Raw genomic sequence first — 18,570 nt, forward strand, 5'->3', positions numbered from 1 at the left:
GAGTATGCTTTGCAAATATAATATGCATGAATCTCGTGGTGTACAAACACCATTAGACCAAAATCAAGTGATATCTAAACTGCAGATACCAACTAGTAAGGAACAAAAGCTACCTGTTCCTTATCAGGCTGCCATTGGGAGTCTTCTTTATGCAGCTCAAGCAACACGGCCAGATATAACTTATGCTGTGAATTTCCTTAGCCAGTTCTCCAATAATCCGGCAAGGGTTCACTGGAATGCTGTCAAGCGCATGATGCGGTATCTTCGAGCCACTACAGATGCTACATTGTCTTTTTCAAAGGACTATAGTGTTGATGTCCTTGGTTACAGCGACTCAAACTATGGAGGTGATGCTGGGGATCGACGATCAACCACTGGATATGTTTTCCTCATCGGAGGTGGTGCAGTGTCATGGTGTAGTAAGCGTCAACCAACCATTGCAACTAGTACAACAGAAGCCGAATATATGGCTCTTTCTGCAGCTACTAAAGAAGCCATATGGCTCAACAAAATTGTTAAAGAACTTGGGATTATTACTGCAAAGCCAGTATTATTATACTGCGATAACAACAGTGCTATTAATCTCAGCAAAAATAGTGTGTATCATGGTAGGTCAAAGCATATTGATATACAACATCATTTCATGCGAGAAGCTGTGAAACTTCAGCACACTGACATACAATATAAGACTACTAATGATATGATTGCAGACTTTTTGACAAAAAATGTAAACAGTGCAAAACATGAAATGTGTGCAAAAATGATGGGTTTAAAATGAAGACCAATGTAATTTAATGTTTTATTATATGTATGTGTGCTGATGTAATTTCTCAATGTATTTAATTAGGATGATATTTAAACCTAAAGTGGGAGTGTAAAAAAGGTTAGCTTTAAATATGTTCTTGGCCCATAGATGGCACCACTGTTTTTTATTCTTTTATAACTGTGCACTCCAATAAAACTTTACTTCTGTTCCAAACTCCCAACAGGTATGTTGTGTATTATTTATTCTCATGCATGTAAGTAACCACTCTCTGCTATATTGAGTTTCTAATATCCGCAAACAACATGAGTAACAGTAACATCAAGAATATTTATTCTTCTATAACTGTGCACTCCAATAAAACTTTACTTCTGTTCCAAACTCCCAACAGGTATGTTGTGTATTATTTATTCTCATGCATGCAAGTAACCACTCTCTGCTATATTGAGTTTCTAATATCCGCAAACAACATGAGTAACAGTAACATCAAGAATAAATATATAAATGAAATTAGAAATAAGTAGTGAAAACCAGTTTCTAACAGCTGTCTATACTAATTAACAAAAGTCTCATATTCATGATAATTCAGTTGTTTCATGAGAATGCAGATACATGTGATCTTTTTTACAATGGTCAACGTGATACCTTTATGAAACAGAAATTAAAATATAATAATAATAAATTAATTAGCTCTCCAAAGAGCCAAGGAACTGAACCCCTGAAGTTCCCAGAAATGCCCTGAGTAAATGGTAATTTATTGATCATAATTCTGAAATGACCTTCCCACTTCGTACATTGATAAATTTTCTTCCAATTATTATTGCTACCCTTTATGTTATTAAATTATTATTACCATCTTAATTATCTGGACACATTTCACAATGCATATTTATGTATTTAAAGGCCTCACGAAAAACATTATTGAATATATATTGCATGTTTAGAAGGTTAATAACCAAGAATTACCTTAAAACTGAAAATGTTTTCAATCATATACACCAACATAGCAAGATTGCTTAATTTATGACAAATTTATACACATTTCCCTATCGTATAAATAAAAAATAAAATATACTCACTGGATTAAATGTATAGCAATTTGAAAATATTAGACGAACATCAGCAAGAAAGTCAGATACACTTTCATAATGTTCAAAATGAGAAGGAGATAATTTCATCCGTATTGTAGATAAATCCATTGGGTTTTTAATTATTTTGTAATAGTTTGGAACCTGCAAAAATTTAAAATACATGAGATAATTTCCTTTTCATAAATATATCTATGACTTGGTTAATGCCATGGTTACATCAAAAACTTTCAATGCAAAATGAAGCTCAGATGTGAACTAAAATAAACAAATAATCCACACATATGTATTAGATTGTACAGAAAGTTTTCCGTTTCTTCTGCAAGGTAGCTGTAAAAATAATCAGATGATTTTATGTTATTTGAAACCATTTTTTGAGAATGCACTGTGCCAACTAACATATCAACATGCTTGAAGAAATTTATCAGAACTGTGGAATGTGTACCCAGGTATTTTATGTTGAAAGATGGATGATAAAAATCAACATTTTCATCAAACTGTCCTTTTTAATTGTTGAATTCTAATCAGATCTTCTCGGAGTGGGTTCCAGGCTAATAGTAATCCACAGAATTCTTGAATAAGTGATCCATGACTACAGTTACATCTAGCAACAGAACATTTATTTAAGACGAGCAGTAGTTTTTCCTGTCATTATAAGCTAGTGTTTTCTTTCCCACGAACCAAAATACAATCAAACATTTTCTCACATAGTACCATCAATACATAAAAATTCTTCATGCATTCCTCCCACGGGATGAACTAGCTTCATTTTTATGCATTCTAATATCAAATGAATAATGTTCTAATTATAACATAAATATAATACTTTTAAAGCTTGATCTAATGAGCAGCAAATTATACAAATCTTTGTAAAATATCTTCAATTAAAATTTTGCAAAATAATATTTTGAGCAGAAAAGCACTACATTACGCTTACATATATTACTAAATTATAATATTCAATAACAAATTCACAAAAATATTAAAATACAGTGATAATAATACATTCAGATATAATCTGTAAACTTAATTACAGTCCTTTTAAAGTCAATCATAGAAAGCAATTTAATCTTGTTTTTCAAATGGATACAGGAATTTGGATTGGTCTCCAAATAGTTCCATCTTTAGTTTCAATACTACAAGCTCTTACCTGTCCATCATGACCGGGGAAAGCTTCTATGTTCTTACCCATTTTCCAGATGTTTTGTGGAAAATGTTCATCACTTACACCAAATCATTAACTTTAAAATTTTGGACTTCTTTTGAATTCTGTATTGTGTGCGCTGATCGTAGGTTCATAAGACATTCACTTCTCCATCACTTCCAGAATAAATTAAAAAAGCTTTCTTTATAATTAAAATGTTTCAATAAAACATCCTTATTTGTGAAAAGTCTGAATTGCTCAGTTTTACATAAGGAAATGTAAAGGTGCTAAGGGAAATGGTTCTACTGGCTTTTGAATAAGTGTATATTAATATCTCGAATTTATGACTCCCTCAGTTTCAATCAGAACTGTCTCTAATTATTTCACAGTCAATGAAGATTTTCCAGTTGTTTTCCTCAAACTTGCTTTTACTGATCTGACCACTGTTTTATAAAATTCACCCCAGCAAGCTCCTCTTTCAAGGATGTATTTCCATTTGATTTGGTGGGATGAAAAAATTTCTTTTATATCAGGGTCATTAATCAGTCTTCATATTTAGCATAAGTTCACTTTAGCTTGATTAAATATTTTAGCATTATCTGCAGAGATGATGAGACACAAACCTCTTCTAGATATAAATCTTCTGTAAGCAAGTATGAATTCCCCTGCTATCATATTTGGAGCTAATTTTAGAGGATTACTCATGTAACAGCTCAGGTAAACAAAAGTATATAAAATTTACTACCACATGTTCTTGACAAAGTGCAGATCAGCAAAGTCTATCCCCATTATCGCAAAAGTGCTGACCCTTCAATTCTGTCAGCTGGCAAAGACGTTGTAATCTGCATTCCTGGCCACATTATAATATTTACACATTATTCATCTTTTTAGAACAGATGTTATGCACTGTCTTCCACTCATAACACAAAATCATTCTCGAGTTTGGACAAGTGCATCAGAAATTTCTGCATGATATACCTTCTCATAAGCATCTTCAATAAAGCTCAGTGAATCTACACTTTTTGCGGGCAATAACATTGGATACTTTTCTTAAAACTTCATCTTTGATTCTTGTAATCTCCCGCCAACTACAATAATTTCTTTTTCATCTAAAGCTGTGTTTAAATCTTGAATGTTTGATTCTTTCGGAATGCATGTTCCTTCTTTCCGATTTTTTTTTTTTTTTTTCTGGAAAATTTTCTTTCTGTAGTTTCTTGATCCAATAGGTTTCAGCATTAGAAATTTCACTTGCACTTGATTCAACTTGAATTATGTCTTCCTTGTTTTTGCTTGTCACGTTAAATATGAATGTCTTAACATAAGTTATTATTCTGTATAGCTTTGCAATTAAACTATATTTGTTCAAATCTGGAAGGCAGTTCTTCCTTTTCTTCTTTTTGTAAAGTGTCGCATTCCTTCATCTCTTAAACTCTTACAGAGTTGTAGCTAGGATTGCTTGATAATAATGCTAAGACATGGGAATTCCTACTGAAGAAGATATATTGGAGAGCATAAAAAATAGCAGCTAGAAAGTGAATGATGATGAGAAGATGAAAGCATTAATGAAAATGAATGTGCAAAATAACCTTCGCCAGAAGATATGTTAAAATGCATTTAATACTTTACGAAGCAGTTTTCAATTTGAAGAAAGTGAACCAGAAGACATTTTCTGTGCATTAAAAGATGTGAGATTTATTATGATATGAAATGTTTTTTCCGACAACCAAAACAATTTTAAAGTAGCTGATTATTTTCGAAATTAATTTGTAATTTTCATACATAACTTTGATGGAATGAATACATTAAAATATGTAATTTTGCATTTATTATTTCATTTTACTACTTTTTAACATTTAAATTAAAAATCTTATCTTAAACTATGCTTTATCATAATCTCCATTTTGTGAAGCTTCTCCTTGGATTCTGTGACTTTATTAAACCTTTACTAATCAAATTCAAACATCCACCTGCTTCAGAAGCTTAGCCATTAAGAAAAAAATTACAGCTAATATAAAGATTCTTTACTTCTACAATACTGCAATGTTTGCTGCATGATAGTAGTTACTACATTTACAACATGACCCTGTAGTGAAGCAGAAGAGTATACAGATTTCTACACTACAGAATTTCTGATTATCTGCACTCTCGCTAAAAAGACAAGAGAAAGTAGATGAGATAAAACACTCTGCATCCAAAATATGCTTATGTGGCCACCGAAATATGCTTGTTCTGCCAGACAGTTTTTATTTCTTAAGGCATTTTTGCTAGCGTGCCTGTAGCTTATGATCCCTCCTATGAGAATTTCAGCCTTTTAGCATACAAGTGGACCACATACTGCAGATTTGTTGTTCTCAGCAGAGTCTTGGACTTAGTTTTCTGCATATATAGCATAATGTGGCTTGCTTACAGGTAACACGTGCCTCTTTTTTCCTTCTTGTTTCAGGATTTTGTTATTTCTCTCCAAAAGCACCATTAAGTCAGCGAATGCTTTTCAAAGCTAGCACCTTTCCGGATGGGGTACAGATAATTATAAAGTACTAATAAAATTATAAATCAGTAATTTAATTACCTTTTTGTGTACTTTATTATGGAAAGGAAAGCTCTTAGGATGACAAAATAGTTCTAAAAGAATTCGTTCACATATCTGTAAGAGGGGAAATAAAATATTAGCTTCCTACTAAATATAGATATAAATATAAAAATAACATACTTAAAATGAGCAAATAATAATATTCTGATCGATAAATAACAAACAATTATTTTTATTGCATACACTTTCTTATTATACTTTTTGCTTATTAATTATTTTAAAGTTCAGCTCTTTTAAAGTTTTTAGTTACTTCAAAAACTAAAAACTGCTGAAGTTTGAGTTCAAAATTTGATAATTTACCAGCTTTAGTTTTCAGATTAAAAAATACATAAATTAGCAAATGTATTATTAACTGCAATATAAAATATAATTTAAGTCAAATGAAAAAAAAGTAACATTACATAAAATGCATTTTTAGCTTTCTATTATAAATTTAAATATATTTTACTGCATAATTTTAGAAATACATGTAAAACGCTTTTAATCTTTTTTAAATTTTTTTTTTTTAATTCAAGAAGCTCCAAAAAATTACACATAAAATACATACAGATACCCCTTTTAGATTGGGCAGTTTACTAATCAAATAATTTAATAAAAATGTAAATTTTTCTTGACAAAAGATATTATAAGTGAGAAAATATTTTGTTTGATGAGAATTTGAAGAAACTGCAATAATGTTACTTTATATGTCCAGTTTTTTTTCCCTTTGAGATTAGATTCAGATATTATAACATATAATACATATATCTACAGCCATTAAAAAACATAATACAGTCAAAAGTCGTTAATTCGGACACCCATAATCCGGAATGATCTATAATCCGGACCTCAAAGCTACAAACTTTCTGCGCATGCGCGTAAGACCTTTATGGATGCGAATATGCCTGTGAGCATGCGCATAATACGTTTACGCATGTGCGCTTAATGTATAACGGACGGTATAAGTAAGCTAAAATTACCTAATTATCTATTTAAGTTGATGTTGCAGATTGCGTTGTTCCTTAATCTTCTAATTGGATCCGGCTTATTATTTTTTGCAGACTGTTAGAGCAATTTTATAAAAGTAAGCTTGAACTTTCAATTATGTCAAATAGAATTTCCGATATATATTTACTAATATGCAAAGGATCTACAAAGCGAAAGTATGTTTCGAAGTCCATTAAACAAAAAGTGGAATTGCTGCAAAAAAACTGGATAAAGGCATATCCTTTGTTTCTCTAACCATTCCGAAATCTGTTTATCAATTTCACGCTGCTCTGTGGAGGGGGGGGGGAGCCGTGGCGCGCAATGAATTGAAAGTTGATCTGTTAGCACTATCCTTATCTTCAGGGCAGATGTTTTTATTTTATTTGGCTTATAATTCCTTACTAAATGTAGTATTTCATCTCGATGTACTCTGTCTTTGATATGATTTAAATCAAATTCCTAGTCATTATAATTCGCTTCCGATAGTGAAGAAAGTGACACAGAGGTTATCGAAAACGAAAAAATTTCGATTGACAAATTAGTCGGTATTCTCGACATAGCAATAATAGGACTTCAACAGCGAAACTTTGTAACTGAACAAGAAATTATGTCTGTTTATAGAATTAAAGAGAAAGTATTATCACATAAAACGAAGCAACTTAAAGAACTTACACTGAAAGAAATGTTTAATAAAGTAAACAAATAAATATTAAGCTTTTTTTTTTTTTTTTTTGTAAATTTTGATACCCTTTAGATCATAATTATTCTTTATAATTACGGTTTCATATTTTTAATTTTATAATTTCTGCTTGCCATCTTACCAGATTTAAACTGATGATCTACAATCCGGAAAAATCGATAATCCGGAATCGCCGAAGTCCCGACGAGTCTGGATTAACGACTTTTGACTGTATACACTCTTCATAAAATAGTTCTTAATAAAGGAGGAAAAAACTGGGGAAAAGTTTTTCGTGTGTGCACAGTACAGAAGTTCTCAGAAGAAAACGAGAGAGAAAGCTCACAGCAAAGGCAATTTAAAACTTTCAAACTCAAGAAAGTTGAAAAGTTAAACACAGCACATTGTGTAAGTAAAGCAAACTAATAGAAATGTCTCTTTATTGAAACTAAACTCCTCCCATGCAGACTTTTTTTTGGAAGGGAAGCAGTCATTTAGCTTCAGATTAGCATATTTTTGCTAAATTCAAACCACAATGAAAGGCTCACACGAGTACAGGTATGGTACAGCTGAAATCATATGACCTAAAATAAAATAGCTGATGTAGTAGATAGTAATGATGCATAGATATATATTTTTTTCATTTGGTTACTTGCTTTGGAGTAATTTGTCAGAAGTAACTAAATTTCTTGATTTTTTAGCCATCTCATAAATGAGAACATTGTTCAGAATGAACCACAGGGAGTAGACTAATGTGCTAGCAGAAAAAAGGTAAGGCACACAAAAGTAAAGCCTTATGCAGCATTCATACATGCCTTTTGAAATTCAGACTAGCAATTAGACTCTGCTAACCATCATATCATACAGGAAAACCGACCAAGTTTCTTCTTGATGTTATTAAATACACCCAATTAAAATCTTTAGATCATGTTAGAATAATTTCTTTTCAAAATCACATGCAGCGCATCATTTGAGTTAAAAATCATTAAGGGGAAGATAACATTATGATATGTGATCAAAAAGAAAAAGCTGAAAAGCATTGATACAGTAGCAGTCAAAGTTATACTTGAAATGATTACCGGTTTAGGAATAAATTTCTTCATGCAGAGACATTTAATTTTTTTTGACTGTTTAAACAGGCATAACAGCTAAGAAACAGAGCATTTAATACGGAGACTTATGAAAACAATGTGAAAAATTTTACACATTAGCATTTTTTTTCTCTTAAGGAATTAATATAATTAATATTCCTATTAGCTTTTTCATTTTCTGGTACAGTATTCATTATTTAATGCACATATCACCCATATTATAAACATCATATGCAGAGCTATGGAGTGTCCAAATAAAAATATACCCAACACAAACTGAAAAACATGCTAATCTGATTTTCAATGTGGTAAGGTCTGAGATTTGCTATTACTCATGCATATGGATTTTTCTGTGTCAGGCATAACAGCTAAGAAACAGAGCATTTAATACGGAGACTTATGAAAACAATGTGAAAAATTTTACACATTAGCATTTTTTTTCTCTTAAGGAATTAATATAATTAATATTCCTATTAGCTTTTTCATTTTCTGGTACAGTATTCATTATTTAATGCACATATCACCCATATTATAAACATCATATGCAGAGCTATGGAGTGTCCAAATAAAAATATACCCAACACAAACTGAAAAACATGCTAATCTGATTTTCAATGTATTAAGGTCTGGGATTAGCTATTACTCATGCATATGGAATTTTCTGTGTCAGCAACTAAGCTGTTGCAAATGCAGGAGTTTGTTTTTGTCAGCTGGCAACATAGATGGAAGCATGCATATTTTTCGGGATGCTAACATATACTTTCCGTTTGGCAGTTTCATGTATCTACGTTCTGCTTGATTTCAATTCGATATTTTGCTTCCTTTCATTGTCAGCTAAATCTATGTAAATCTACATTTTGTGGCAGCCCCTTTATGGCCATATACTCTGGTGTGCAAAAATTAAATACAAAGTCGAAAAATTAGCATATCAGCTGAACGAAGAGGCAGAGCGGACAGAAAGACCAATCAAGAGATTATGTACGGTAGCACATGCGCAGATATGCAGGTAGACGTAATGGGAGAGTGTCTGAGTAGTATAAAGCATGTTGTCGGTGTAAGATCAGTATTTCTGGCAAAGAGGTTGCATGCCGTATAGCAGTTAAAATCACACCGACTTGCTGCCTCAGCGAGAAATGGCAAATAATCAATCTGTTAGACGACATCTGGATGCTTTTACCCGAGGTCGAATCATTGGGAAGTTGGAGGAAGGCCGTAGTGTGACAAGTGTGGCTGCAGAGTTCGGAATTGCTCACAGCATCGCTTCACGACTTTGGAGACAATTTCAAACTACAGGAACAGCTATCCGGGGGGTTTAGTAGTGGTCGTCCACGAGGAACCACACCCGCAGATGACCGGTATATTGCCTTACAGGCCAGAAGAAACAGGACAGCGGGAGAAATCGCTAGACACATGACACAGGTGACTGGACGATTGATATTGCGTTTTACCGTGGCCAGAAGACTGCATGGTGGTGGTCCGTTTGCACGACGCCCTGTATGGTGTCGCCTGCCCATCGCCTGCCCATCGGAGAAGGCGTTCTCTGTGGTGCCGGGAACACCGGAATTGGAGAGACAATGAATGGGGACGAGTACTCTTTACAGATGAGAGCAGATTCAGTCTGAGTAGCGATTTTCATCGCATACACATCTCGAGAGAGCAGGGAAGCTGCAATCATCCCTCGAACATCATTGAAAGGGACAGGTATGGAGGTGGCGGTGTTCTCGTTTGGGGAGGCATCATGCTTGGTAGTCGTACAGACCTTCACATCTTCGACGCAGGTTCAATCAACGGGACGCGTTATTGTAACGAGATTCTTCTTCCATATGTGCATCTTTTTAGAGGCGCTATGGGTCCGCAGTTCCTTTTCATGGATGACAATGCACCATGTCATCGCACAGTAGCTGCCGAACAGCTCTTAGAGAGTGAGGATATTGAACGTATGGATTGGCCGGCATGATCTCCAGATCTCAATCCCATCGAGCATGTATGGGATTTTCTAGGCAGACACTTGGCAGCTCGTACCTTACCACCAGTAACGATTCCGGAGCTTTGATTGGCGCTGCAAGACGAATGGGCAGCAATGCCTCAACAACTCATTGACACCCTCATTCTCAGCATGGACAGACGCTGTGAAACCTGCCTAGCAGTCAGGGGAGATCATATTCCCTATTAAAGACCGGATGTTTTTTGCTGGACACCCATCACAGGGATGTTTCGTCCTTCAGTCGCATTGTGCTCCATGCTACTTTTTCAATAAAATTCTTTTTATCCCTCTGATTTCTCTTTTAGTAAGTGTTGCTTACATTACTCATGTCCTTACGTATTGGGGATCTTACGGTATTAAATGTATTGATTTGGAAAGCTTTCGTACAAAGTTATATTGAAAAAAAAACGACTCGTCCTGAATTTTTGCACACCAGTGTATGTATAGAGTTACTGTTAATAAACACCCGATGCAGCTTTTAGTAGACGTATATATTATATGTGTGTATATATATATATATATACACCGTACAAAGTCTTTAATCCGGACTCGTTGGGACTTCGCCGATTCCGGATTATAGATCATCAATTTAAATCTGGTAAGATGGCATGCAGAAATTATAAAATTAAAAATATGAAATCGTAATTTATGAAATAAAGAGTAATTATGATCTAAAGGGTATCAAAATTTACACACACACACACACACACACACACAAAAAAAAAAAAAAAAAAAAGCTTAATATTTATTTGCTTACTTTCAATGCAAGTTGTTCAAGTTGCTTCGTTTATTGTGCAAATACTTTCTCTTTAATTCTTTCTTCTACTGTGGAACATGATGGTGATGACCGGCATTTAGTCTGTCAGACCTTTACCGGTTAACATGGCAAAATTGAGCCCTTAGGCGTTGGTAAATGTTTTTGATGCAAGCGTTAAACGCTTCGCTAAAAAGCGAAATGAAAAAGTTCATGAAGAACTCCATTGGCGGTGGAAAAAACGTAGATTGCCTCTTCTCAGTGGGAAATAATTTCACCGTCCGAGCCGTCGAGCTGGGAGAGGAGTGATAGCTTATTCGCTGAGGCCAGTCACGTGGGTGGTCACCAACCCAAGTACAGACTCCGAGATGAGAAGTTTGGTTGACGATAGATGGAGTGATGAAAATAGAGAAATTAATGAATTAAAATGAAAATTTCTTCAGTTGCATTGGAAAATGAGAAATTATTCTTCTTATTCTGCGAATTTCATAAGGATGGAAGCTGCTTTGAAGCCGGCAGTAAACTTCTCTGCTGTCGACTTCGCCGCTTTGATTTTCTGGATACTGCTGATTATTTCGCTGAGAAATCTTCTAATTTTCTTATCTTGGAGCCATTCTATTGCTTCTTTGAAATCTTCATCTCTCTTCTATAAACAGTCTCTCTCTTTAAACAGTATTTCTTCTCTTTACGCGCATGCGTAGCGGACGCATGCCTTAAACGAGCATGCGTAAACGTATTATACGCATGCGCATAAAGTTTGTAGCTTTGAGGTCTGGATTATAGATCATTCCGGATTATGGACGTCCGGATTAAAGACTTTGTACTCTCTCTCTCTATATATATAATTTAATTAATATATATATATATATATATATATATGTATATCAATTAAAGCAATAGTATACTGAAATTTGAAAATCTGATCTAGTATATTAACAGTATTTGAGAGACACCCTGAATTTATTTGATATTACCAGAATGCTGTTTAAATATTCTCACAGTTACATTCAATAAACTATCAGAATTTTATGTTTGCTTATATACTTTGCAATTCTATGCATTTCATCATGCAAAGAAAACTGTTAATCAAGTTCACAACACACAGTATACTAAACACATAAAACTAAAACCTGGATTTTAAAAAGGTCTTTGTCATAATTCATGAGATCAATTTTACGATTATGTTACAACTGTGGTTTACAACATATGCCAAACTTTTTTATCTGAATTTCACAGAAGAGCTTACAAGCCTAATATGCAAAATTCTTCTAAAGGTCTTAATATGTTGTAAAGTAATACTCTAATACAGCAATATGTCAATATTTAAGTACAAGTTTTAAAAATTTCATATTCACACACTAATTCGGTTTTATTTCTTTCATAGTATATAGCTTTATGCCATATGCATTAATACTGATATTTCATTTCCCTTTCTGTTTTTGCATTATGTTGCATGCCATGTCAAATTATACAATCAACTGATTGTATAATTTGACATGGCATGCAACATAATGCAAATGATATTCTAAAAATTTTTAAATAAGTTTTTTTTTAATGTGTGTGTGTTGTTTGTGAGTGTTAGATAACTGGAATGGAATTAATTTAAAGATATCATCCCCCCTCCAGGTACAGAAAGATAATTTTGGTGACTATTGCATTTGCATAAAGAATGTATGCGTTTGAATTGCATTCAAGTTAAAAAAATAAAGTACAAGAACGTATAGTTTAGATTAAAAATCTTCAATTACCTCTTGGTTAAAACACATATATAAAGCATACACATAAGTATACTAATTTTAAAATCAAGGAGGGCAAAAAATATTAACTGACATGGATGAAATTACTTTTTTTATGCGCGTATGTGCGCTCATGCCCAAATTTCTCAACTTAATTAAAAGGAAGTACTATTTCTGAAAACTATGCTTATGTAAATGGTTTTACAATACAGAATTAAATTTTAAGGATGGCAATTTTATGAAAACACTTAAATTGTTAATTTCCTTAAAAATACTCCCCCCCCCTTTTTTTAAATAAAATATCAAAATCATACTAATAAATCTCTGCCTTGTACGCCAAGAACTTTCCTTTTGCTTCCTTCATTTGGAATGGAGCAGTTCACTACATCTTTACACATAACACATCTCCAATCATCATCACTAAAATAAATTAAAATTCTACAGTCAATGAAAGTGTTAATAAAAAGTTGATGATATAAACAATATATTAAGTGGTACACAGCAAAAAAAAAAAAAAAAAAAAAAAAAAAAAAAAAAAAAAAAAAATAATAATAATAATAATTGCACCAAAAAACTGCAAGCCAATACATAAGGCTGAAATTTTATTTTTTAAGAAGAAATGAAGCACTGGATAGACGTTTTGGCATTACAATGGATTTGTAAAGAATTTAAATATTATAACAGATGAATTATTATAATGAAATATTATATAGTACAAAGTCCGTAATCCGGACTCGTTGGGACCTCGGAGATTCCGGATTAGTATTTTTTCCGGATTATAGATCATCAATTTAAATCTGGTAAGATGGCATGCAGAAATTATACGATTAAAAATATGAAACCGTAATTTATGAAACAAAGAGCAATTATGATCTAAAGGGTATCAAAATTTACAAAAAAAAAAGAGCTTAATATTTATTTGTTTACTTTATTAAACATTTCTTTCAATGTAAGTTGTTTAAGTTGCTTCGTTTTATGTGATAATACTTTCTCTTTAATTCTATAAACAGACATAATTTCTTGTTCAGTTACAAAGTTCCACTGTTCAAGTCCTGTAATTGCTGTGTCGAGAACACCGACTAACTTGTCAATCGAAATTTTTTCGTTTTCAATACCTCTCTGTCATTTTCTTCACTATCGGAAGCGGTATCTTCTGGATCTAGAACCATACTACAGATTTCACCGTCCGTTAACTGATTGACGATTGGGGCATTGTCGTCGCAATGAAAATCTGTTACATCATCGTCATTTATTACCGCTTCTCCACATTTCTTTACAAAATCCAATAACTGGAAAATTTCACCTTTAGTTTGCGATGTCCGAAAACCAGAATTAGAAACTCTTTTTACATAATCGAAAGTTCAAGCTTAATTTTTATAAAATTGCTCTAACAGTCTGCAAAAAATAATAAGCCAGATCCAATTAGAGATTAAGGAATAGCGCAATCTGCAACAGTAACTGAAATGCCTTAGTATCAATAAAGATAACTTTAGCCTAGTTTATACTGTCCGTTATACATTAAACACGCATACGTAAAGCATACAAAAAAAGTTTGTGGTTTAGAAGTCTGGATTATAGATCATTCCGGATAATGGACGTCCGGATTACGGATTTTGTACTGTAACAGATTTTAAAACAACTAAACTTTTTTTTTAGAACTACAAAGTAAAACCATATTATTATTAAGATATATCTATGCATAACATAACAACGTCTAAATAAAATTTAAAAACTAAAAAATTTTCACCCTTACAGACAGAACATAATGACAAGGCATAATAAGCATAAAATCTTTTGGGAAGGATTTTTCTAAAGATATGTTTGTACAAGACATATACTTACTTTTGCATTGGATAAAGATAAAAATTTACAAGTATATATTAGTATCATATTTAAATTTGCCATCATATATTCATGACTAATGAATTCCTAGCTTAACCAAATATTATAAAAAATATACTGAATTAAATCTATATAATTTTAAAATAATTCATTATCTGCTCATCCATTTAAATTGCGAGAAAATTAAAAGATTTAAATGAAATAATGGAAAAAATCAAACTTTTAATAGATATTATAACTAATGAGCAAAATCTTAGTATGACAATGTTTAAAATGTGAAAATATACTTATTAATATCTTTGTAAAGAAACTTGTTTTGATGTAACTCATGCATACAAACACACCAAAAATAATTTTAAAAAAATAATAAAATAAAACAAGGTAGAAATACACTATGTTTTTACTATTACAAATCAAAGTTTTAGTTATCTTACACACAAAATTAAAAAAAGAATTAGATCTCTTTTGCATACAGTGACAATAGGCACATATAACATATAGTCAGAAATAGTGTTCAACATTAAATAAAACATATTGGAATAACAGAAAATAAAAAAGCTGATTTATTCTCCAATAATTAGAACTGTGGTTAAAAAATTAGCTGTATATAGAAATCATTAATAAATAACCAGTAAATTTTGTTGGTTGTAAATTATAATAAATGCCTATACACAGACAACAAATCTTTTAAGAAAAATGTAGCCAAAATTGCTTCTGTTCTAAGTAATAGAAAACTTCAGTGCCTTTTTAGTCACATAGCTTCACACAGCATACATTTAGGACTTAAACATCGCACGATACATTCTGTGTAGCATTATATTTGTATGAAGCGCAGCCATAGTTTCATATTGTGCTACAAAGAGGCCTTCTTTCAAATCAGAGCTAAAATTAGGCGCAAAAACAAAATGAGTTAAATTTTCTTGCCTTTAATTGTAAATTATGAATTATGCTTTGAATTATACATTATAAATTTACTGTTATACAAAACGACACATAATCTCCTCCACTTTTTTAAAATGTTTCATCTCATACAACTATACAAAGATTAGTTGATGGACTGAGTGCTGTATTAATAAATAATGCATTTACCAAAGCACACTATTTTCCAAATAATTTGCTATTATTGCGAATGATACAGTATGTAACATGTGAGATTAATTGCAATGATGTAAAAAATGCTAATAATTTTCTTAAGTTTGCCTTGGTTGTTTCATCATTCATTGTTAATATTTGGCAAGCAAGTGCTGCAAGTATGAAGATGTTAAGAAATTTATTCTTGAAACTGTCATTATCAGACACATAAACAAAAACACTTTGTGACTGCTAAAAAATTTCAATGAATAGATCTACTTTGAAAATAAACTCTTTGATGTCTTATCTTATTTTACTGAGAGATATAATACATTAGGTGTAATGATTTTGCAGCTATGCTAGGTAATGCCACATAATTATATTTGGCAGACCTGTTAAAACCTATTTTTTGCCCTTCATCTAATCTATTCTTTTGCAATTTTAAGTTTGTTACAGCCAAATAATGAATTTATGTAAATAAACTTTTCTCGTTAAATCTATGCCATTCTTCTCAGACCATTCAGCTGTTCCAAAAGTTCCTGTAGAGAAATGAACTTTCCAATTTAAAGTGTTCCTTTTCATTCAATCAGGGAATAAATTTCATGTTAGCCATACTTAAAGATCTGAGCAAAACTCAAGTGTTGAAAACAGAATATTTCTCTGAATCACAATTGAATGGTACAGCATTTTGAAATTTTATGAATTATTTACAGTCTACCTATTTTTTAAACAAAAGAATAATTAGAAGATTAATTTTAGAACAACAGTATTTTAAATAGATGTCTATTTCAGTGTAATCTAAATTAAAATATACCACTTACTTGGGATGTTTTGATAATGCAGGCACATGACATCCAAAGTGATAAACTTTAGGGCAATAACTACAGCATAATAATTCTCCACCATCTTTACACACAGCACACCAATCTTCATTTGGATCCTTACTCTTTTCTTCAAAGATACCAGACATAGTGACATTAGAAATTTCTGAAGTTTTTGCAAAAAATAAATCTGCTGTTTTCAGAAGTTCATTTTCTGTGGTTTTTACAGCTGATAAATCTGTTTTAAGTAGCTCATCCAGAGATGGCAGACTTTCTGATGACGAGCTACGAGAGCTCTTAGGATCACAGTTTTCATTTGTAGTTATGCTTTTCTCATAAGGGAAAGTTGCAGACTGGACTGATGTTGGATTTATTGTTAGTGCATTTATATCTGTAACAAGTGATGAGTCTAAACTGCTTTCTGCAGTTACAGTTACATTATTTATGACATTTGTTAGATTATTATTTTGTGGAACTGGATTAGAAATTGCATTTGGAGTATATGAAATATTAGAAACAGGAATATTTCTTGCTACTTGTACAAAGTTTATGACATTTCCAGTAGGAGTTATATTTGCAGCATTCATAGCAGGGGATATAGCACTTACAACATTAACAGTATTTGTATTTGTTGCAAGTGTTGCTACTTTAGCATTTGCAATAGACATAACAGCTGGTGATGCAAAGACCGGCGTATTTGAGTTATACAATGAAGTACGAATCGAATATAATTTTACAGGGGGTGCAGAAGGTACAGCCTAAAAAAAAAAAAAAAAAAAAAAAAAAAAACGAGATTTTAGAATCAACAGAAAAAAGAAATTTGCATGTATATGTACACAAGCCCATACACACATACATATTTACATTATTTATTACATTTATATTATGTAAAATAACATCCGATATTGAGAGTATGTAAAATTTCTACTCGTTTACAAGAAATATATTGTGGTAGATGACTTACTCACAGATGACACTAAATAACTGTGAACTTCCAATAAAAATTTGAACAATATTGCATTTAAGCGCACTGAATTTCTCAAAGTAACTTATATATTCAAAATTGCAAGTGATAAGGGGGGCTAAACAGCCTTTTTTTATTTACTCTTCTTTTTTTTTTTTTTTTTTTAATGTATACATTTGATAAAGGCAATACTGCACCCATAGTTTGTTGCATGCAGCAATCTTCAGATATGGACAAGATGCAGTTGATGATAACATGTCAATGTTGGCTTTAAAAATTATGGTTTAGAGGTATTGTGTAAAGGGCAATCATATGCTGGACACTCATTACAGGTTTCTAACAAAGATTCTTAATAAAGTCACAAAAATGATTGGCATATAGGAACCCACACGTAAGATTTTCTATGAAACAAGACACAAGAATAAAAAGTTAATATCACATTCAATTCCTTTTTCTCCCCCCTCTTGTTACAAAAGTGTGGTGTCAAGCACTGAAGAAGTGTGATGAATTGCATAGCCTTCTCATCGAACTTAAAAGAGAGATTGCAACCCAGAATAATTTTATTAAGTGTACAGTAGAATGTCAAAAGAATAATCTATTGAGATGTAAACACACAGTAAATGTCAATCTCTGTTATAAACAGCTGAACAGATTGTGAGGAGAACTGGAATCTAGTAAGTACTTAGCATTCGTCAATCACAAAGGCATTATCTTTTACCATGATAGTTCCAGATCTCATTGTTGTTTTAATTATTTATCAAAAAGTATTGGAAAGTGTTACTCTATCCTGGGAAGTGTCCTAAATTTACCTTTGCAGACTACTGTCTCATTCAATACAGAAATAAAAGCAGAACATCTTTGCTCTCCCAAACCTTTAATGATGAGCAGTATGTGAAAAGAGAATTGAATTTTAAAATAGAGAAGTTTTATCTTTGTAGGATAAATCATATAAAATAGGTGAGAATAGGTCACACATAATTGTGGTAATCATGTTCAATCACAGCTACTTTACTTTTCATGTACATTTCATTTCTCTTTTCTTTCCCCTCCCTTTTTTTAGTTAATAACAGAGAACTTCTG

At 32.1% G+C, this 18,570-nt stretch overlaps 1 protein-coding gene across 9 annotated transcripts in view; it reads right to left on the reverse strand.

Annotated features, from left to right (window-relative positions):
- Window positions 1-18,570, reverse strand: part of LOC118194869 (transcription intermediary factor 1-alpha-like) — a 219,359-nt gene that overhangs the window by 26,516 nt on the left and 174,273 nt on the right. For all 9 annotated transcript variants that reach the window (XM_085822432.1, XM_085822433.1, XM_085822434.1 and 6 more), the window contains 4 exons: window positions 16,527-17,284; window positions 13,107-13,212; window positions 5,565-5,639; window positions 1,843-1,995 (listed from right to left, as the gene is read on the reverse strand). In XM_085822432.1, coding sequence (XP_085678558.1) covers window positions 1,843-1,995; window positions 5,565-5,639; window positions 13,107-13,212; window positions 16,527-17,284 — 1,092 coding nt within the window. The remainder of the gene's footprint in view (window positions 1-1,842; window positions 1,996-5,564; window positions 5,640-13,106; window positions 13,213-16,526; window positions 17,285-18,570) is intronic.

This window comes from Stegodyphus dumicola, chromosome 8 (assembly GCF_044657685.1).
Source record: "Stegodyphus dumicola isolate Sdum_Otavi_A_Nest chromosome 8, ASM4465768v1".
Taxonomy (NCBI): domain Eukaryota; kingdom Metazoa; phylum Arthropoda; class Arachnida; order Araneae; family Eresidae; genus Stegodyphus; species Stegodyphus dumicola.